The 22,960-nt window shown below is 40.7% G+C and overlaps 1 protein-coding gene across 1 annotated transcript in view; it reads right to left on the reverse strand.

Annotated features, from left to right (window-relative positions):
• LOC309622170 (ankyrin-3-like) overlaps nucleotides 1–22,960 on the reverse strand; it is a gene marked incomplete at its 5' end in the record, with an annotated part of 67,825 nt that overhangs the window by 37,311 nt on the left and 7,554 nt on the right. The window contains 8 exons of the mRNA XM_082409298.1: nucleotides 340–8,148; nucleotides 12,376–12,457; nucleotides 13,996–14,118; nucleotides 14,888–15,013; nucleotides 15,639–15,867; nucleotides 16,477–16,573; nucleotides 17,609–17,816; nucleotides 19,390–19,640. Of these exons, the coding sequence (XP_082265424.1) occupies nucleotides 340–8,148; nucleotides 12,376–12,457; nucleotides 13,996–14,118; nucleotides 14,888–15,013; nucleotides 15,639–15,867; nucleotides 16,477–16,573; nucleotides 17,609–17,816; nucleotides 19,390–19,640 (8,925 nt within the window). The remainder of the gene's footprint in view (nucleotides 1–339; nucleotides 8,149–12,375; nucleotides 12,458–13,995; nucleotides 14,119–14,887; nucleotides 15,014–15,638; nucleotides 15,868–16,476; nucleotides 16,574–17,608; nucleotides 17,817–19,389; nucleotides 19,641–22,960) is intronic.

A 22,960-nucleotide genomic window follows, 5' to 3' on the forward strand; every position in this document is an offset into this window, starting at 1 on the left:
ATGGCATTTCAACATCTGTGCTTTTTACTTTGACAGAATCATATCCATTAGCACACTGAAAAAAAAAAAAAAGTTGCTCATCTTGAATGACACCGATATCTTCAGCATGCTTCCCTAGCTGTCTACAGTGTCGTTGGGTTAAAAGGAAGAAAGAAGAGTATATAGACAGCACATACAGATGACAATGACAGAATGAGAAACTACGGTTAAGTCACTCCACAGGCAATCACAACAGTTCATGCACTAGGGTCTACGAGTTGGAAAGTGTTTACAAACTATGCTCGTTCTCCAGGATGTGAGCAAAGAGTGCTCGAGAGACCTGACTGCCTTCATTCTCACCAGTCCTCCTACTGCTCCATTTCTCACTGCCGGCCTTTTCACTCTTTGATTTTAAAGGTGCTGCCTCTGTTTTCTTATCTCTAGCAGACTTCGTTGTAACCGAAGGCTGGCCACCCCGGGAAGTCTCGGACAACGACGTGTTTCTTGAGGTACTGTCTTCCTCATCGGACAACTCGGACTGCATCTTTTTGTCTTCTTCAGAGAGGCGGTCCACAAGCTTTAAGGTCTCACCACTAATTCCCTTAAAATATTCAATGGAGTGTTTACATACTTCCTTAAGCTGACTTTTCCTAACTTTAACTGTGGTAGTGGTGGTGGTGGTGGTGGTGGTGGTGGTGACGGTGGTGACACAGGTGGATCTTACCTTTACTGGCAACTTGGATGGAAGCTGCTTGGCCTTGCCTTTCTCTGGCTGCCCCTGCCTTTGTGTAGCACACGGTTTTCTAACTGAACCTGTGTTGTCCCTGTGTGTATTCTTCACTGGAATTCTGGACTTTACATCTACACGTGAAGAAGCAGTAAGGGTTTTGGTTTTCTCAGATTGACTAACCTGCTTCATTTTACTCACATGAATGTTTGGCATATGATCTGGTGGGAAGAGATCTTTTGGTGAAGTGGCCTTTATGGGAAGTTTGGATTTTCGCCTAATCCCTATCGATTCCTTTGTCTTTTGCTGCTCTCCAAGAACTTTCTGTTTATCTCTCACACAATGTCCTTGCAGTACCCCTGTCTTTTTTCCTGATGAGCTTTTCACTGGATTAGCTTTCTCTGTGGTACAAGTGGGTGCAGAATGTTCTGTCAGAACTACATGACTTGTAATGTTATCTGTCTGTATAGTGGAAGAATCCAAATTGTTGTTGTTATTAAAGTTATCTTTTTGAAAATCATGTTTTTCTTGGGGCCTAACGCCCATGTGGCTATCGGCTGTATTTGAAATCACTGTTACAGGTTCATTCTCTAATCCCTGACCACTGGTCATCACAGCTTCTATCTTATCTGTCACTTCTCCAGGGCCTTCTTTCTTCAAGGTCATGGTGGACGCAGAAATTCCCATTTTTATAGGCGTGCGCAGCTTGGGGTCAAGTTTAGAGGTGTTAGTGGCCGCTGCTGCTTTCTCCTGGGAGCCACTACTGGATGTGCTTTCCTGACACTCTCCGCTGGTCGGGATGCTGGGGTTAGGTTCCACTGTAGGTGCCTCTACATTTCCCTCTAGATTGGTTTCTACAGTGGTGTCCCCTGCCTGTGGCTGTGGTATGGCAGTGACTGTACTTTTATCCCCTTCCCCCGGGTCCCCTGACTTCCCTTCAGAAGTATGCTCACCAATCTGGAAAAATTGGAGCCTCTCTTCAACAAAATCCCTCTTGCTCATGTCAATTGCACCACTGCGAGTCATCTCAAACATTTTTCCTTCATGAAATGGGAAGGGGTTAGGCTCACTAGTAGGGGTACTTTCGTCAGTTGGCGTTCGGGCTGGCGTTGTATCAGGGGTGGTTGCTGGAGAGCGGTCTTCCACAGCCAGACCAAATGGCTTAGTTTCATCTTCCCGTGATTTACTGTCATAAACGTCATCGTCCCCTCGGTTATTAGACCAGGGGTCAAAATCTAGACCTTTGGTAGCTACTGTCTTAAAAGGAGTGGCAAATTCTTCATCTACTTTGTAACTGAAATAAGTATCAGGAAACACTGATCTGTCAGGATGTCTGCCTTCTAGTGTGAAAAACTGGGCCCCCGACTTCTGATCAGTCTTAGCGGGAGTCTTTTCAGATGAAGAGCTTTTAGAAGATGGCTTCTCTTCATCTGGCCCCACCCTTCCCTCCTCCTCCTCGATAACTTCCAACTTGCTTTGGCTAAAGGAGCGGTCAGCTGGCTTCAGAATGCCCTCCGTGTTCCAGACATCTTTCTTCAGCTCCAGGGTTTGACTTGGGAATTTAGAATCACTCTCCGTCAAGCCGTCATCTTCGTCTTGCAGGTCGTAGCCGTCCAGAGAGTCGATCTCTGTGGCATCTGTGTCGTGAGAAAACTCTGCCGTGGTGGCAATGGAACACTCTGTGATGGACTGGTCATTGTTCCCATTCTGGGCAGTTTCATTCTGAGGTGAATCAAGGCCAAGGCCAAATTCAGTATCTTTTCCAGATCCATTCATTTCTGATTCTTTCTGGGTGGCAGCCTTTTCAGCGGAGGCTTTGGATTTTGTCACTTCTTTCTGTTCGTCGTCGACCTCCTTTAACTTGAAGGTGTATCTTTTGACCGGGGCTGGTTGATAGAGGGACTCGTCATCGCTGGAGTCACTGACGTCCGCCCCGGGAGGAACTGGGGAAGGTGGCTGCACCCTGATGACCGGCTCCGCCAGCCGGTACTTGTCATGCTCGTCTTGCAGGCTGACTTCAATCATGTCAACCTCTCTTTCAGGGAGATAAGGATGTTTCTTATCGGACTCCATCTGGTCTGCATCCAGCGGTGGAGGAGGGGGAAACTCAATGTAGGCAACCCTGTTAGTTCTGAGTCTTTGGTTAGAGTCTTTGCTCACGTTGTTAGGCGTTTGGTGCTCGACGGCTGCCGTCTCCTCCACCGCAGTCTGCTTGAAGGAGGCTGACCTGGCCTGCTCCTCCTCCTCAGATTCCTCCGAAACCTCGGGAATCGGGCTGGGTTTGCCCGGTATATAAGCTATAAGCGAGTCTGGTGTCTTAGATGTAAATTCATAACTCACTTCCTCTGAACTGGGCGTCTCTGGGGTTAAAGGGCTTTTCCCAGAGCTGTCTAGAAAGGACACTTGCTCTAGAGTATCATCTTCTGGACTAGCCTGGGGAGAAGGGGGTTGCTTTTGCTGTCTAGTTGTATAAAAGGTCCCTCGGGTCTCTTGTACCGTCTTACATTCCTGACTTATGATTTTTTTTACACCTCCTTGTTGTATCTCCTTTTCGTACTGCTTCCCCACCTGTACAAAACTGACATAAACAGGTAAAGTTTTTATCTCTTTCCCTCCCTCCGTCTGGGCCAGTGGTGCAACTTTTTCCAATCCATCAATGGGACTGTGGTCGAATACATCACTAGAGGGCGATTCCTTTCCTGGGCTAATCTCTAGAGAATCAGGAGACTTGGTCGGGGAGAGCTCGGTTTCATCGAGAGGCGGGCATAAGCCTACGTAACTCTGATGTTTGGAAACTTTGCTGATTTCTGAATAGGTAACTTTTTCATCTTCTATAGAATTGAAGTGCTGTGTCTCAACTGTCTCTGTACTCATACTTGATTGGGATAACTTTTGTGATAATTCACGTTTTGGAAATGTTGACTGCTTGCAAACACCATCGGGAATGTCAGAAGATGGCGTCCTCCTTTCCTCTGCGGCCCTGACTGGGGAGTGCGACACTGCCGAGCTCTCACTTCTCCTGGAAGGTTGGTCAAGAGATCCACCTGGATGTTCCCCGTCTTTAACAACGTATTCCCTATATAAGACTTTTTTGGAGGGAGATTTTACAGTCATTTCCTTAAGTTCTGAGAGAGAGCCATTTGTTAACAATTTGTGTTCTCTCTCAGTCACAGACAAAAATTCATCCCTCTGATCAACAGTTTTACTCTCAGGGTGACCAACGTGATTCTCTCTTACATCATGAACAAGTACATGCGAAAGTTTCTCTTTCTGCGACTTATTGTTCGTGGCTCCAGAACTTTCCCACGTTCTAAAGATCTTTTTGTCCCACGGTCCCTTGGTTGCGAATTCTGCGGTTACGTGACATGCCAAGTCTTTAGCCTGTTGGTCAGAAAAATAGTCAGGCATCGCTTTACTCGACGTTTCAGTTCTCTGTTTTCTCACATCGTCAGAGCCAGAATCACTTACAACCATTTCATTGCTCTGGGCATGATCATCTTTAGCTTTGAATACCGTAAGATCTTTTTGCACAGGGACACTTTCGTCTGAAGGGTCTGTGGCCTTCTGCTGTTTCTCTCTAGCGAACACTTGGTAGACAGGTAGCTTGCTCTCCTGGATTTTTTTAACTGGGATTCTAGATTGGCCCTCTGGCTTTCTGTCTTCTTGAGAAACGTCCTTACTTTTGGCCTGCGCGCCTTGTTCAAATTTTAATCTAATGGAACTGAGTTTAGATTGTTTGAGCTGAAACCCAGACGGGGGCCCTTCAGATTCTTTGCTCTGTGAACGACTTCCTTCGGCTTCCTCCGTGGACTTGCCATCCTCAGTCTGTTGGGAAGGAACCACCTCCGGGCTGCTGGGCAGACTGACTGCGTCCTTCTCGTCGGCTCTGGGGAAGCCTTGTCTGTCACAGCCACGCTGCCTCGCCTTGACCCACTCGTCACTGTTTGCCAGCAGTTCTGTCAGCAGTGCTTTCTCAGGGCTGCTACCGGGAGAGCTTTGAGATGAGTATTCTTTGCCATTCCTAGGGTGTGGCTTTTTCTCTGGGGACTGCAGTTCATCATTGAGCTTTTCGGTTTTGTCACGAAAAAACTGTGACACTTCAGTCAGTTTTTCTTCAGCTTCCTTCACGGTCCTGTCCACCCTATCTTCGTATATCAACTTCTCTCTACCTCTGTCTAATCTGTCCTCAGTAAAGCGCATCCACATGGCATGTTTTGGACTACTAACATCGCCAGAATAGTGCAACACTGTCACTTTATCAAAATGCTCATCCTTAGACACTTTACCTACACCATTTTCAGACACATCTTTATAGATTTTGGAGAGAATTTCTTTTTTGGGGGCAGTGACTACTTTTTCTCTGGCCCGCTTATCAGACCCCTGTAACTCTGAGCTAGGGGGTCCTGCATGGTCTGTAACTGATTCCTCGGTATCAGAATGAGACACATCTAGCTTTTCTGACAGAAGCATTTTCTCAGCAAACCTGTAAGATTCCCCTCTTAGTTCTGACAACTCATCGTCATGGTATTCTATTGAGTGTTGACTCAAAAGCTTCAGTGTTTTATAAGAGTCATCAGATATGAGTTGAGCAGAACTAGGGCGACTATCTTCTTCTTGGGACACGGGAGTGTTTACTCTGGAAGACTCCAGATAAGAAGGCAACGACTCTTCAGCAGTGAGTTCTTCTTCTTCTTGCTGACCCTGTTCCTCTGAACAAGGAAAAGCATCGTGTTTTTCTGGCAGAAAATCTTTTAGGTTAATATCTCCCCGGGATAAGTCTTTCTGATATACATACATTTCCTTTTCTGGATGCTTTTTGGTTTCTCTAATAATGACTTCAGTGGGCTCAGCTTGGTTACCTTTTTCGATGTGGACTTCTATTATACGCTCCAGTTTGGGTTTCATTTGGTTGTCCTTCTCTGCGTGCTGGGCTGAGGTTTCAGCAGCAGACTTGTGAACGTCTGGGGACACTGCCGACTTATGTTCAAACAGACCTGCCAGCTCTTTGGAAGGGTCTCGCCCGGACTGAAAGGCCTTCATGATGTCGTGTACTGACATGGTTTCTTCAATTCTCTCAGAGGTGCCTTCACTGCCTGGTGGAGAATGATAAACCATTCTGGTGGTTGTGGTTATGTGAGTCTCTTCTTTAACACGCATGCCTTTGCCCAGAACGTGACCGTGGTCGTCTTCTTCGCTACTGGTTTTCATTTGAAACGCTTTGACTTTTTCTTTAATACTAGAAGTGGTGGGCTTTGGTTCCAGTTCCATGAAAGTAGGTGATGGTTTGGGCGACGTGGGCTCCTCTGGTTGGGACGGGGGCGCTTCTCCAGCTGAGGGCTCATAGCTCCTGATAACATGAACCACTTCAGTTCTCGTTTCTGTAATGACCGGAGGGATGGGGGCTTCATGAAAAAGTGGTTTGGGACCAGTGCTTTCAGCGCTTTGTGGGGCTGAAGGTGTTTTCTCACTTCTTGTTTCAAAGCCACTGTCAGACAAGGGACTTTTATCTTGGTCATGTTGAGAAAAGTCATCTGGAGACTCTAAAATAGTATCTGTTCCAAAAAAGGAATCGGCCATCTTACATAACTCTTTCTCGGAGGTGGAAGACCTCATGGAGGCTGGAGGCATTTTGAGTTTGTGTTCCTGCAGGGCAATTGCTGGTTTTAAAATTCGTTTCTGTCTCTCTTCACCATCCTTCTTGGCATCCTCAAACTTGTACTTTAAGTTTGTCAGTGAACTACTCCCGATATCATTTGTTAGGTAATCAATAACTTGGGTCAAGTTATAATCCTTTTCGGAGGCAGCCTTTGCCTTGACTTGAACTCTCTCTGGCGGAGATGGAGAATGGCTCGCAGTAGCCTGTTGTCTTGCCTCTCTGATCTCTTCTGAACTGAATTCTATCCAGTCGTCTTCGGGAGAATGTCCTTTGTCACTCTTTGGTGATTTGGGTGGTCCCTTATTATCCACACAGACATCCTTTTTAAGGATTTCACTAACTTTCACTAAGTCTTCCTTCACTTTCTCGACAATTTTGAAAGGTTCTTCATCGTCGATTCTCCCTTCTTTGGGGAGTTCAGGTTGGAATGGCTTCTCCTCAGGCACATCTGTTTGGAGTATTGCAGTCATCCGCATTAGGTCCTCCTTCATTTCAGCCACGTCTTTTAGTATCTCCTGACTGGAAGATAGAGAAGATGGCGTAGACAGCTTAAGGGCAGATGGTGCAAGGAACAAAGATGACTTAACTGGAGATGAAGTTCGATTGAAATGGGGCTGAGGACGTGTCTCCGTAGTCAGTGTTTTAATGGGCGACAGCAAGGCTGCTGCTGATTTTGTAAGTGAATTAGAGTCTGGAAGTTTCTTTAATGCTGGTTCTGGCAAAACATTGACTACAGAGTATACTGGCACTGTTATTATTGATGAAGTTACAGATGAGGTAGTTGCAGATATTGACGACCCGAGGGATGTATAGAGTGCACTTGCAGAAGGAGTTCTTAGAGACTGAAAAGCTGATGGTGCTGGAGAAACATATGACCTGAGTGGGGAAAACGGCATTGCTGCGGTGGTAGGGAACACTTTCTCAACTGCGTCAGTGGCTCCATTAACCACAGAGCTCACAGAGTTTGTAGCTGTAGCAATTTTTTCCTGTAATGTGGCAGTGGCTTTGCATCCGTTAATTAAAGTTGAAGATGATGGGTATTTCAGAGGGGAAATAGATCCGTTGACTAATGCTACCTCTGCATGTCCAGGCATCTGTTTCACGGGTGATGAGAGAGAAGAGGCCATCGTAACTTTAGCTGATGAAATGACATCAGCTGTTGATTTAGCTGGAGACGCCACTGACATTAAAGGTGAAGATATTAGCGGTGCTGTGGATGTGATAATTGACTTAAATGGCAGACTCGAGGAATACATATTAATGTTTGATTTGGGGGAAGCAGGGGGTGTCATGGTAATGGACGACCTCTCCAAAAGAGATCCTGCTGTAGTCACCGGGGAGGTTCGAGAGGAAAACGTAGAATTGGATGCCAGCCCCTTTAAAGGCGAGGCCTCCGTGACTGTGGGAGCTCTAACCAGGGTACCAGAGGAAACCTGGATACTGTATGGAGACTGTGACACCACTGTTTTTATTGGCGAAGAAATTGTCCGAAAGGATCTAATTGGAGATGCCACGTCACTAATGGATTTAACCGAAGATGTAGTTGATGCGCCTAACGTGGATTTGATTGGAGAAGGAGTCGAAACAGACCATATTGATTTTAATGGAGAAGCTGATGGCGTATTAGAGGAGGAACTTGATAAGGAAGTGAAGCCTGACGTGGCCGGCCCGGGCACTGTCATCGGAGCTGCTGTGCAGGACTGGTATGCTCTTGCAGAAAAGAATGGCTTGTATGAGTAAGTGGTGGGGAGAGATCTCGTTGGTCCTGCACTCCGTTCAACTGTTTCTTAAATTTTAAAATGAAATCAAACACAAAAATCAACAAAAATGGTTGAGAAACAGAGAGACCAGAGAAAAAAATTGGTCAGTAAACTTTGAAATATTACAAAAGCAAGTACAATTGTTTGCATGATTTAGAATGGAAGAGGCAAAAGGAACAATTAAGAGGAAAAAAAAATTGCTACAGACATAAGTAATCCAAAGTTAAAAATAAAACTAAGTAAAACACAGAGCAGTGTGAAATGAAAAGACAGAAAAAGCACGTTGCAACCAAATAGGCCAACAATGAAAAAAAAAAAAAAACACAAGGAAACAATGATTAGAAAAATAACCACAATGGAGAAACTATTCCCTTACTTCGTATTGACTTTCTTATGTGCTGGTTTTGAAATATCAGTAGCCGTTCTGTTTTGCCCGTATAGGTAGGTACATGTTTGTTTCGTGCAACCATATAACTCTCATTTTAGTAATTTCTAATGTTCCATCTCCTTGGACCTCTTGGTGATACAGATTGCACCTACTTAGAACCATATCAATGTGCGTAGCTATACATTAAATGTCTAAAACTCTTATTTTAGAAAACCACTCAAGCCTATTTCATGCAGAATCCAAAATAACTTTTAAGTGACAGGCAACTGATGTGCAAACTGTGAAGCCACTGGATTTTAAATTTGTATCTTCCATGCACAATTCGGTTATGCTTCACACCCATAAAAAGCCAATAAGAGCAAGAAATTTTCTGAGTCAGAATTTTAAAAGAAAAAAAACAAAGAAAAGGAATGTTTGCATTTATCTTTTCCATGCAGTATATTCCTTTTGGTGAGGAAAAAAGAAATGTAATATGAAATGATTTTAGAATGCATGTGTACGCACACACAAAGGGGGAAAAAAACCAGAAATATGGTTCATGGTTACCATAAGCAAGCAAAGCAACTGAAAACATTTTCTCATGCACGATATATCATGGCAAACGAGCCAAAGAAGTAATACAATTTTTATGCCATATTACGCACAATGTGTAAACTTTAAAAATACTTTCACAAGAGTATTTAGAAAGAAGAGTACACTTTTTCCATGAGATGTGAAGTCTTGGTACCTTTTGAGATTTTTTTTGGCCGCCTCTCGCAACTTGTGGGATCTTAGTTCCCTGACCAGGGATCAAACTCGTGCCCCCTGAAGTGGAAGTGTGGAGTCTTTTAACCACAGGACCGCCAGGGAAGTCCCCTTCTGAGATTTTTTAGGAAAATATTTAATACTGCATATGAAAAATCCACCTGCAACTGAATATATCCATGTCTGGTGTTGTCTTCATTACGGATAAAAGCACATAGTTTATCTCAGATATTTTTCATAATCCATTTACTTCTAATTCTCAAAAGGTATCATGGGGGAAATCTTAAAAGCAGTCATATTTTTAACACCCCGTATTTAACTCTCTACAGTAGGATACAGTATATATCTGTGTATATATTTTATCAATAGCAAAGGGACCAATTCTGGTGCCTTCCCAGAATATTCATGGGACTCATGGATACCCCGAACACTGGCGCAACCATGAGGCAGACCTACCACCAGGAAGGATGGATTTAGTACCAGCATTCTTCTGGCAACGGGATAAGAAACATACGAATGAGGTAAGCACCCTCGCTGGGGGAGAGCAAGCACACCCTGAGTCCTCTCTACTTCTACAGTTCTAGGAAACAAACTGAGTTGGTCACAGAGGTTCGGAATGCCTGCCAAGGGCTAACGTTCTATGTCAAAGTTGAGTACAGTTTTGCTTCCTGAAAGCACTGGTGTTCAGAATAAAAGAGTGAAACTCGAAGAGGAAATGAGAATCTGCTTCATCTTTACGCTCTTCATGCTGTGCTCGTGCCATTGCTACAATCCAGTCCTTGGATTAACAGCGACTCCCACAAGGGTGAAGATTTTCATTCCTGGTGTACATTTAAATTCAAACATTCAGAACATATCCTTTTCTAGGCTTACATATTATTCTAAAGAAAAGTGGAAGAACTAAGGAAAAAACTCACCCATTCATTACGCCTCCTAGTCACAATTCTCAATACTGGCTTAATTTTGGAAACACCACACTGCAAATGGAAGGTTTGGGGATTCCTTCAGTTCAGTGATTTGGGCTCAGTTTAATGGCTCAAGAGAACTTATTTTTATAACTACCAGAAACTGGCAAAGCATCTCTCCTTTACCACTGAAGTCTGGCTTCACCAAGCAGAGCAGTCTTCTGAACCACATCTAGGGTTTTATACTTTGCACGAAGCAACCAATTTACTGATTAGTTACATATTTTATGCTTTAATGATACATATTTTGTGATACCCTTTATAACAAAGTGAATTCTGGGTGTCAGGCACTGAATTACAGCAGAATCTTTTTTCTGGAGGGGGGCGTTGGAAAGGACAGGGTAGTGCAGGAAAAGCTGCCTTCACTTGGAGTTCTAACACCAATTCAGGGGCCATAACATTTCCTTAGTTTTTCTTTTAGTCCTTTCTTAGTTCTTCCCATTCTTCTGTCCACCATTATGCTCCCTCTCGTAAAACAGAAAAGTACCCTCTTCCTTCTATCAAAAGTCAAGGAAGACAAACTACATTTACCTTAACTGAAGCTAACCAAGAAGTAGCAACCCTTTCAGAGGTGGGAAAAATTTAATTGACTCAGCACACACACCTGACCTTACAACTCATATATTCCCCAAACAAATACCTTAGGGACCAAAATCAGATAGGAGCTTGCCTGCCCAGAGGTACCCCAACCTCAAGTAGCTGGTCCATGGAGACTGTCCAAAGCTTAAGGCTATTGCCTGGGAGTCCCAAGCATCTACACCATGAGAGCCTTAGCTGTGGGGCAAAAGAGTATCCCAAGGAGAACTTCCACCCAGGAGATTCAGTTGTACTGAAAAACCATCTAGGTACATACACACATACCTTCCCTGCTTTGTAGCATAATGGGAGTTAATTTCAGCTCTTATGGTTTTGGAAAGATTTAGACATTTATGCTAGAGGAAAAAAAGAGATCTGGAAGAACATTCATGAGAGTGGTTGGGTTTCCTTTCTCTTACGCTCCTCATTTTGTGTCTGAATATAAAAGGCTTCCCTAGTATGTACTCCAGGAGCTAGACTGCAGAAGATTACGCTAAGACCACCGGAGCGAAGTAGTAGAGTAGTTTCCTGCTGCACGTTTAATATGCTATGTTGGCCCACAGAAACAAGAATTCAGGAAAGATGGGAAAAACCAGAGCTGTGGTTCTTACTGGTAAATTTCCAGTCCTCCCTGAACTCAAGTAACTGTGAGTAATGGGAAGCAGCTAGAAATGATTCACTAATTTAAAAATAATTTTTGTATAAATCCTCCTCTGACGGTTCAAGTGGCACCATGCTACATCAGTCAAACACAGTGCTGCTCTCAGCGCTTTTAGTTCCTGTTGGTGGAGAGGGTTATCGTGAAGGCAGTGATCACCAGAGGTGACAACCATAAGGATGAGGGAAACACAGGGAGGGGGGAGGCGAGACAGAGAGAATGAACGAATATGACTGAACGAATCTGTGCCTTGATACTTGCAAGCCAGTTAACAATGAACCAAAACAATCATTGAGAGAAGAAAAGGGTTTAACCCGTCTAGGGAAGGCCAGCCTTAGAGTTGATATTTAATAAAGAGCAGAGGGAAGGGGAGAGAGAGAGGGAGGGAGGGAGGAAATAGAAATCAGTAAACAAGTGCTACCTCAAGAAGGTAGGAAAATATAATTCTTGCCAACTGGGACAAAAAGGAATCAGGACTAAGATATAATGACCTACCTATATTAAGAAAAATGAGATGCCCAGAGTTACTTTATCATCCTTTATACCGTCCCACGTGTATGAAAGTAAATATTTTCTCTTTTGAGCACGGATTTAAAGCAACCTTGGTACAACATTATCTCCTAACACAGTTAACTACCAAAGTGAAATCAAAGTTTTCAAATTCAAGTGATAGATGTTTCTGATTTAAAAAAAAAATAGCTACTGGCTTAAAAAAACTTTTAAAGCCACGATCTGGGGGTGTTTGTACCTCACATCTCCAACTGCATACAATATATTACTTAGATCTCATGATAAAGTTTTCCCGCAGGCGATTTTCTTCTGCCGTTGGGTTTTCACATGACCCCAAAATTCAGTTAGTATAGAAAAAATGTCTCTTCTTATAAAAATCCACATAGATTAGTAAGTGTGTTAGGAAACTCACTCATTCCAGGCTCAGTCAAGTAGCTGTAGCGCTTACGTAAAGCCAACGATGCAAAGCTCTGTCGTCTATCCGTTTTCTCGGTCTGTTAAAGAAAAAGAAGAGGAAGATTATGTTCCACTTCCTTGTGACATTTTCATCATTTTGAAACATTCTGTAGAATGGCATGTTGATATCTTGTTTATCCTTATTTTTCTTCTTACGGATTTTCCTCAGGGAAATGCTAATTTCCTACTGTGATTCTACAACCCCACCCCGATTCTTAGCCAAATAACCATCCTTTAGCAAAATATAAGAGCACCAACACAGCAGACTACAGGGAACTACAAATAAAAGACAAGCATTACAGAGACTTCTGATGCTGAGCAGTAAATTTTCCCAAATTTGTTCGTATTGAAAGCACATATATCATGATGTACACTCACTCGTGTGAGTACATTCAAGGAAAAAAGGCACACAAAGTTTATTATTACGATTACTGCTGTTGTTTCTATATGTTAATAGGCATAAAATGTAGACGAGGAGATTAAAAAGAGGTTAATGGTTTTACTGAAGTAATGTTACTGAGTCTTAAGGCTACTGTTTCTATTTATTATTACTGAGGTGTGAGTTTTAAAAATCCAGTGATCTGATAACTTGGAGAAATACTAGGAGATAACTTATAAGAAAAAATTTATTTAAAACTTAGTTGAACAATTATACTCTTAAAAAATGGCCAAGATAAAGTTCTTTAAATAGAATACCAAATATCTGTCAGTAGCCACTGAGCACATATTTTATAGTGCATAAAACATGTAAAATGTCATATATTATCATCTTTGATTTAAAAGTTATAACAGTGGATACTAGGTGAAAATATGCACAAATGTATATTTATCCATGCCAATCTATCACATTTAAAAAATCCTTAAAGAACTTTAGTTTCTTTTTAAGTCATTAGCTGGATTTTAATTCTACTGATTGTACTAAAGTACTCTTCTGTACTTGTGGAAGAGTAAATTATTCTTTAAGAAAAAGTATGTATCCTTTACCTCATTTAAGCTAAGATCTGCAAAAATACAATACATTTCCCACACTTCAGCCCTCTGCAACTTCTTTTATACAGATTCCATTTCTATTCTATCTCTGATAGAGTAAAAGCAGAAGTGTTCATATTACCTCATCATCTTGATCTGACTCTGTCTCCTTTTGGTTCCAAGATGCATTGCAGAGACAAGGAATATTATAATGGACAGCAGGGAAAAGAATATCAGGATATGAAAAGGACTGAGTAGGGAGCACAAAATGCAAGCTGCTTTAGAAAGCAAAGCAAAACAAAAGAAGCCAACAAAAAATATCAAAGCTATACATCCACGGCAAATTAACGTGTGACATTATTGGAAAACAGACAAAATCTATAACTACCAGTAGAAGCAGAAGCAATAAACAGAGGACTCCATCGTACAAACTGTAAGAATCTGACACCACAGTCACAAGACTTGGTCAGTCTACACAAAGAGACTAAGAAAACTGGAGTTTCAAGAGCTTTAATCATGTTACAAAGCATTCCTTAATTGCATACCAAGGGCCCACTTCTTCAAGACCAGGGAAAGAAAGTTAAAATAAACCAGTATCAAAAGATACCTTTTTATGTGCGGGCAGAGTGATGTTTAAGTTGCAAACAGCTGTTTGAGGCAGTCCTTTTGTTGTCTTTGGTTCTTTCAGAAAAGACAGACGACCACAGGGCTCTTGGCTGGTGTCTCTAACCTAGAAGAATTTAGGAAGTTGACAGTTATAGAAGGAGACTTTTCTGAGGATTCCCATCTGCACAAGAGTTAAGCGTGTTTGTTTTATGGAGCCCTTCGAGAACCAGGAAAAGTAAAGGGAAAAGGTGACAGCGATTACATGTCAGCCGACATAGTCACATTTAAACCTGGCAAGATTTAGAATGCCCAATTCCTAGTCTAAACACAGGAATGTTATGTCTGCTGGTCTCATCCTGACAATCCAGTGTATAGTCTGAGTTATATGTATTTTCTTCCTGTCTAATAATTTCTTTTTTTCAAAGCCTCAGTTTTAGCAACCATAACAGCAGCAAACAGTAATAACAATAAAACAATTCTCCTGTGTCCTTTGGTTCTCTGAGGAGGGAGATGGTCTCTCCAGAATGTCCCTGGGTTCCCCCAGAAATAAAGATGAAACTTTGAACATTCAATTTGGATTTCATCCATTATTTGATTACTGAGCGTTCCAGATATGATGCATTTTGTTATTCTAGATTGCTTGGTCTTACAAACATTTGCCTAAATATAAATGATCATTTAGCTGTTTAAAAGGTAGAGACTCTTTTTACTAATTATAAAGCTTTCCTGGCTCAAAAGTACACTCAGGTAGAACTAGGACAAAAATCTGACTTTGTTCCTATGAATTTAAGTTTGGTGGGATATTTCCAACTGAATAAATCATTAGAATCTTTTTTATTCTTTAAGAGCATGTAAAAAAAAAATCCACAGAGTCTCTCTTGAAGGTGATTTACCTTGATGGAAAATGGCAGTCTATTTTCTTTGAAAGCATAAAAGTTAAAAACAAGTTGCTGTCCTCCTTTGGTAAGTGCGGCCAGGTTTCCATAACAATCAACATAAATAGGTTTTCCTTCCAGCACCTTTTGGAGTAAAAGAAATACATAATTTAATGTTAAATGGAAAGAATTCTGAGATTTTAAGTCATATAACTTTAAAAGACCGACACGTTTCTATGTCACATTTGTCTTCTAATTGGGAAATTACTTCTATGGTGCTATTTGCCACAAAAATAACTCTATTGGTTCACAGTTAGTAATTGCGATTGGAAACTGTAACATGGACATGTACAAGACAGAATTATAGATTTGTTTCTATTCTACCAACTTTAAACATATTTGAGAAAGTGCCTGATATCAACCACTTATCCATAGAGTTTGAAAGTTTTTTTGGACTCTTAGATACTTATCCAGTGATTGAAAAAGGAAAATCATGGTGATGTGTCTAGACAGTGAACATGAAAATAACTCAAGTAGCCACAGGAAAATCGCGACCACGACCTAGATTCATTGGTACTACATTTTAACCAACTAAGATAACCTCGAAGACATTTAAAATAATTAGAGAGTGAATCTGTATCACATTTTAAAACAAAAACTAAAATCAATAATGTATTTGGTATTTATAGTACATGCTGTATTAATGACCTCAAAATAAAACTCGATGTCTGGAGAATGTAACTGAATGAACTTGCTGAAAACAAGGTACCTCAATATCTTTGCTTCTTGCAACTTCCTCAAAATTCTCTTGCTGCTCTAAAGTTTTGTCCACCTTATCATCTGTCATGCAGAAACATCGCAGAGAGGATTCTACAGGATCATTCATTTTGGCAAAAATGACAAACTTGGCCATATATGGAACACATATTAATTCTCTGTACAGTTGTGTGGCTAACCCCACAGTTTCTAAAACTTGATGGCAGTCTGCAAGCCAAAATCTGAGGGAGACACAAACAAAACAATATCAGAAGTAAAAAAATGAGGAGATTTCAAAGCCAAATCTTAAAAAAATTCACCATTAAAACAATTAAGAGTATATAAAGGAACTAAACCAAAACATTAACTTGTTCATTTGAACAAACAGCAAAGATATTTACTCTGTTTATCAAATACAGAAACCCTATATTTATTATTTGTTATGCTTTTGCTAAGAAAATGCTAAGGATTTTTCTCCTCTATTTTCTTTTCCATAAAATTCTTTTTCCCCTCTTACACATACCCATGATAAGCCTTCCTTTCTACTCCTGCTTCAGAGTTTATTACTTCACCATTGGAAGGAACAAGAATTTTATGGGGGAAAATGGGAGAGAAAGGAAGATCCTATCTGTTTTTATGAATTGCTAAGAAGCAAGTTTACCACCTTATGGCTCCCTGTGAGAACCGGATAAAATGACATCCAAGTGAATTTAAAATTTCTGAGTTAGGCCCAACTTCACCATCAGCATTTTACAGAACAATCATACTGGTATTGAGCACAACAATTTTTACTTTCCAAAAGGTAATAAAAATAATTCCTAGTACTTTTTGGAATCCTTTTGTTTGCATACCTGGCTGAAACGTTGGTTGTAAAAGAGACACAATCCTTTATAAACGTCAAAGGAGTAGTTCCTGTGATGTCTTCCCACTGAGCAGGCGATGTGCCCCCTGAGAGAACAACACCAGATATGTGACTTTATTATGGGAGATGCTCCTTGTGAAATTTTTAACGTCATCCTGTTCTTTCTGTATAGCCAGTAACTCGCAGAACTTCAGCGCTTTCATTAATGACACGTATGAAAGATAGTTCTCCTCTCTACTCTCCTTTCATACTTTTACCAGCTTATAGTGACCTTGTAAGATAATATTAGGTTAGGAAAAAAATTACTTTTCTGTTTGTCTGGATACTTGGGGCACACAAGTTTAAGCCATTCATTTTAAGCCACAATTTACATGTGCAAAGATTTGTTGTTTCAGATAGTATAATTCTTTTATTTTTTAAAAAAGTCAACAACTATCAGGAAAGTTAAGATGAAGGTCATTTTATACTTCCTGAATCATTTAATTTTCCAGGCTAAAAGGGGAACCAGCCATTAAAATTACTCTTCAGAAAAAAACAAACAAACAGGAAAACCTCTTTAAGTTATAAACTCATGTTAGGTTAATCAAATGATGAATGAGCTCTGGATTCCGGGTGCTTATCACAAAATGTGTTCACCTAAGTCCTGCATATTTAGTCTATTGGATTACACTTGTGAATAGAGTAGGTGAGAAGAATCATACACTCACTTGGCTCTTCCCTACTCCTGGCGCTCTGTGGGAGCCTCTGTTTCCCCCAAAGTCCATCCAATTTCCTATAGCCTAAAGGGTGTTGCTAGGTCTGTTACCTCAGTCACCGAGAGATTACCTAGATGCTCCAGTAGATTCAATAATACCTCAATCACCTTAAAAAAGCACTACTATTAACACTAAACTTAATAGCAGGAAAAATGATACCACTGAAAAATGTCATGCTATCAGCATCTTAAAGAAATAATTACAGAGATAATAGAGATGAGGTGATGGTCAAGTAAAATGTTTTATTCTTTTTTTTTTTCTACTCTTATAATGTTGGCAGGGATGTTCAGAGGTTTTCCATCTTTGTACAGAATCATTGCGAATGCTATAGCATTAATAGCAAAAACAGCAACAACTTAACCAAACCTGTAATGCTACAGAGAAGGCGCAGATTGGGTGTGGTGTCTCCCTTGTACCCGTTGGAGACACCTTCTCCGGAGGCCGGGGGCACTGGAATGGTCATTGTGATAGGCTTATGGAATTTCCTTCTTCTTGGTTCCACAGTGACAATTGGGCTAAATGTTGCTTTGTTTCCAAGGATCTTTTTCACAGTTTCATCTGGAACAGGCTGGGCCTAGAGACGAGAGAAAGGACCTTAAATGAAAGTGGACATTTTCCTCTTATCAGAAAGTTGACTTTTTAACTGAGGAGAAAAAAACCAAAACCAACAACCAAAAAAATGTCTTTCTTCTGCTTTTAACATTCTTGTGTATGCCTTCTGATGGCCACATGTATGGGTTTCTGGTAGTTATATATGTAAGAGCCACATTGCTATTTGGTACGCATATGACCACCATTACGACATAATTGCCAAAATGTTTTCCAAAATGCTGGTTGCGGTACCAGTTTCTATTCTCACCAGCAGGTGTGAGTGTCCTAGTTGTTCTACATATTTGCCAACACTTGGTATTGTCAGTCTTTTTTTATGTTAGATATTTTATTGAGTCAAGTTTAACATTTCAATATGTTTATCGGCATTTGGAAATGGAAGAGAACATAACTTTCCAGAAATTTTGTTATTTTAAAGAAATCTTATTAAAAATTTTATGGGGCAAAAAAAAGTCTTTCTTTTTCATCCCTTCTCACTATTTCAGGAAGGCATAAACCAAAAACAAAAACAACCTAACACTGTAGCAGGACCTACAGCTGGAGTATGTTCCCAGTAGAACACAGACGGCATGGGCTTGCATGAAAGAGACAGGGAGTCAGGTCTCATGGCAGAGAAACCTCTCAGTCTAATCCAAGGGACAACAAATATTGAGTCCAGTATATTTTAAATCTATGCGGGGCGTTCAGTAAAATATTACAAAGGCAACTTGTACCCTCAATTTTTATTGAGGTTTCTAGAGTTAAGTAACAAAAAGGCGTACAAGATTTCAAAGGATATCAATTCTAGTCTAACAATTCTTTTCATTTCTTTGCAATTTGGTAGAATATTCAATGTGGGAGACAGTTGAAGGGAACTTCATACTACTGAAATGTAAGGTGGTATCTTTAGCTCCAAATGTTTATTGAACTTTCAGTTAAACTATTAATTACTATATTAAGTAACAACACAAATTAAGTTATTTCAGGTTATTTTCCTTATTCAATAAGAAAAAAAAGTACTGGTTAAGTTCTAACAGAAATGAATACATGGAAGAAAGACCATTCTTGCCAAGATTTCCAGCCAGCTTTCCAAACCAAAACAAGTTCCAACTGGTTTGGTTAAAACCCAGCATTTATGATTTACTTGAACTAAAATCTGAAAGCTTGCAAGTTTCACTATTATAGATTTTTATGATGTGGCATATTATAAACCAAATCAAATATAATTTGTTTCTTTAATGGTATATGTGCTGTCTGGTGCTTTGTTGCTCCACATACTGAGACCAATAACCTATGGTTAAAAAAATGATCTTTCATCAGAAACCAAGTGATACATCTAAACAGAAAAACCCTATAATATGTACCTTTTTTTATGAGCCAGTATGCTAACTTTATACGTAATACTTTTTATTTAAAACAGGTTAATGATTCCCAAAATGGCCCAAATGCTTCGATTAGCAATATATCATAAGGCTGAGTCATGACAACAGTTTTCAGAGCAGGACATGCTCACATGCTCTCTCCGTGTACCAAGGAGAACAACTTCTTGTGAACATTACCTGGAGGCCCACTCGAATTCTTTTGGTTAAAGCACCCTCTGGGAAAGAAGCCTGGACGAGGGGCACAGTGGTGCTGCTCAGAATTCCACCTTCAGGACCAATCTGATTGCTTTCCTGCTTGATCCGTGAAACCACTGCGAAATACTGGGGGAAATCCTTAGTGATAATCCTGCAGATACGCTTTTTCCCTAACTCTTCTGGGCTATCAAGTTCTGAAAAGAAAAATGAATGAAAAAGCCATGAGAATAAGCCTATCTACCCAATACCTTGAGACAAACTGATGTGTAATTTTGATAGTTAAAATTATGTAGATTCAGTAGTATAAACAGTTTTATGATAAAGAGAAAACTGCAGTGACCTTAAAATAATACCAAGCTTTGCAAAAATATTATAAAGCTATTCATGCACAGTATTTGTAGAAAAATATTTCTACTGAAGAGGAATAAACATTTTCAAAAACTGGCATTTTACCACATTTGGACAAATTTCTACTCTTCAAGAAGGGATACCTTAATTCTGTGCTTATTTACAATAACCTGCCCTCAAGATGCCCAAAGTAAGAATGAGTCAGAAAAAAGTAAGGCCTCATAAGAAAGTAAGGAAAAAAAAAAAAAAAGAAAGTAAGCACTTAAGTATGTGTGAAAGGCTCTAGCACTTTATTTGAAAACCTCTTTAAAATATTTTAAAATTACCCAAATGATTTGTATCATCATCACCAATTTCTGTTTGCTCATCAATGGCCCTCATACATCAAGCTCAACCTATTTACAAGTGGACACATCTTCTTCCCTTCTGTCCACCTGCAAACCTACTTCTTGCCTTGTAGTCCTAACTCTGGTAGATTTATTTTACACTTTGCCCAGTCCTCCAGTCTAATAGCTTTGACTGACTGACTTTATACTTCGCATCCAAAGGTCAAAGTCCAGTTGATTCTATCTTGGAAATGGCTTGCTCTCTTGCCACCCCCTTGTTCAGACCCCGTTTCAACTTGCGTAGATTACCGACAGCACCCCTTAACCATCTCCCTGTCACTCGCCTCCCCTTGCTCCAGTCTACCTCCCGTGGTGCAGCCAGATGGGTTTCTTTCAAAAGCCCAGCTTTATGCAGAATTCTGGTAGGTTTAATTGAAATAAACCATTTAAAAAAATCATATGCAATAATATTTGAGAGTAACCAAGAGTATTTTGGAAAAGTAGATTTGTGAGGGGGAATTTATAAGATTTGAAAACTTAACCTAGAAGTAACACAATAAAAGATATACAGAGACATATAAGAATATAAGAAATAGATAATAATAGACAAATAGGTCAGGGGGACAAAAACAGAGAATCAAGAAATAGATTCAACTTTATCAGGACTTCTCTGATGGCGCAGTGGTTAAGAATGCGCCTGCCAATGCTGGGGACATGGGTTCGATCCCTGGTCCGGGAAGATCCCACATGCAGCAAAGCAACTAAGCCCGTGCGTCACAACTACTGAGCCTGCGCTCTAGAACTCACGCACCACAACTACTGAAGCCCGTGCGCCTAGAGCCCTTGCTCCGCAACGAGAAGCACGTGCACTGCAACGAAGAGTAGCCCCTGCTCACCGCAATTAGAGAAACGCCCGCGCACAGCAACGAAGACCCAACGTGGCCAAAAATAAATAAATTTTAAAAAAGAGATTCAACTTTATATATGTGTATACATAAACACATATATATATAGTATATGTGTAAGTCATATATATCTACTTTTATGTATGTATTATGTATTTAGTATATTTAAATCAAAGTCATATTTAAACTTCAGTGGGGGAAAGATGGTTTATTTAAAAGAGTGTTGACATAATCAAACATCTATGTGGAAGAACAAAGCTAAATCACTATATATCTTATCATATATTAATAAAAATTCCAGCTGGACAAGAGACTTAACTACTTAAAAAATTAAAATATTATCAAAAAAAATCAAGAGAATACCTTTCAGCCTTCAATAGGAGAAACTTTCCTACTCAAAACTGGATACCCAGAGGCCTAAAAGTCAGTTCTGACTATATAAAAATGTAAAGCTTTCTATGACAAGAATAATAAACTTGAATGACAAAAGGTAGACTGGGAAAGGTAATAGCCACACATGACAAATTAAGAACTAATATGCTCAATATCAATGGCAGCTACAAGTTGATAAGAAGATGACAGAGAAGCCAATGGAAACTAGCAAAATGTTATAAACAGGCGATTCACAGAAAACGGCCAATAAACTTTATATTAAAATATTCAAACTCGGTAATTTACGTGGAAATACCAATTCAAACAAGATACAATCTCCTGCTACACCCACCTCCTGGTAAGATTAAAGACCAATATCTTGTCGAGAGAAAACTGGGGGAAAACAGATGCTTTCAGTCATTGCTGGTGGGTGTGAATGGCAATAATCTTTTGACAGTGTAACTGGGCATCTTCTATTCAAAATGAAAACGCATCTACCCTTGGACCCAGCAATCCCATTCTCTGACGTCTTTCTTACAAAAGCACAGGCAAAGTGGCATTGCTTGTAATGACTAAAGCTTGAAAGAGCCTGCATGCCCATCAGTAAGGGCTTGGTTAGATAAGTCACGGTTCATCCACACTCTCAGCACTCCTGCAGCGAGTGAAGAGGAGGATTCAGATTCGTCCATTTACCAAATATTTACTGAGGACCCACTATGTGCAGGCCCTGGTCTAGTCACCAGGGGTACAGCAGAGAGCAAACTAAAGTCACCGCTCACAGGGAGATTACATTCTAATGGGGGGAAGGGGGGAAGGGCACACACCACTGAGCACATAGGAAGAAAAAAATAAATCAAGGGGAGGAAATAGAATGTGACTGGGGGTGGGGGTGGGGAGGATCAGGAAACACCTCTCTGAGGAGGTGACAGGAGAGGTGAGCTCGGAGGGAGGGAGGGAGCCTGGCAGGTAGTGATTGACATGTATAGAGTCAGGAAGGAAGCAGGAGGCAGAGCAACGTGCATAGTATGATCCTTTTTAGAGGAAAAGTGTAATCTGTATGTTTGTATATAGATATTTTTTAATTTATTTATTTTATTTATTTTAGGCTGCGTTGGGTCTTCGTTGCTGCACACAGGCTTTCTCTAGTTGCGGGGAACAGGGGCTACTCTTTGTTGTGGTGTGCGGGCTTCTCATCCTTTTTAGAGGAAAGGTGTAATCTGTATGTTTGTATATATATATTTTTAAATTTATTTATTTTATGTATTTTAGGCTGTGTTGGGTCTTCGTTGCTGCGCACGGGCTTTCTCTAGTTGCGGCGAGCGGGGGCTACTCTTTGTTGCGGTGCGAGGGCTTCTCATTGCGGTGGCTTCTCTTGTTGCGGAGCACAGGCTCTAGGCATGCAAGCTTCAGTAGTTGTGGCACGCGGGCTCAGTAGTTGTGGCACGCAGGCTCTAGAGCGCAGGCTCAGTAGTTGTGGCACACGGGCTTAGTTGCTCCGCGGCATGTGGGATCTTCCCGGACCAGGGCTCAAACCCGTGTCCCCAGCATTGGCAGGCGGATTCTTAACCACTGCACCACCAGGGAAGTCCCTGTTTGTAAGTT

The sequence above is a fragment of the Balaenoptera borealis genome (genome assembly GCF_965194805.1).
Source record: "Balaenoptera borealis genome assembly, contig: HAP1_SCAFFOLD_1709, whole genome shotgun sequence".
NCBI lineage: Eukaryota > Metazoa > Chordata > Mammalia > Artiodactyla > Balaenopteridae > Balaenoptera > Balaenoptera borealis.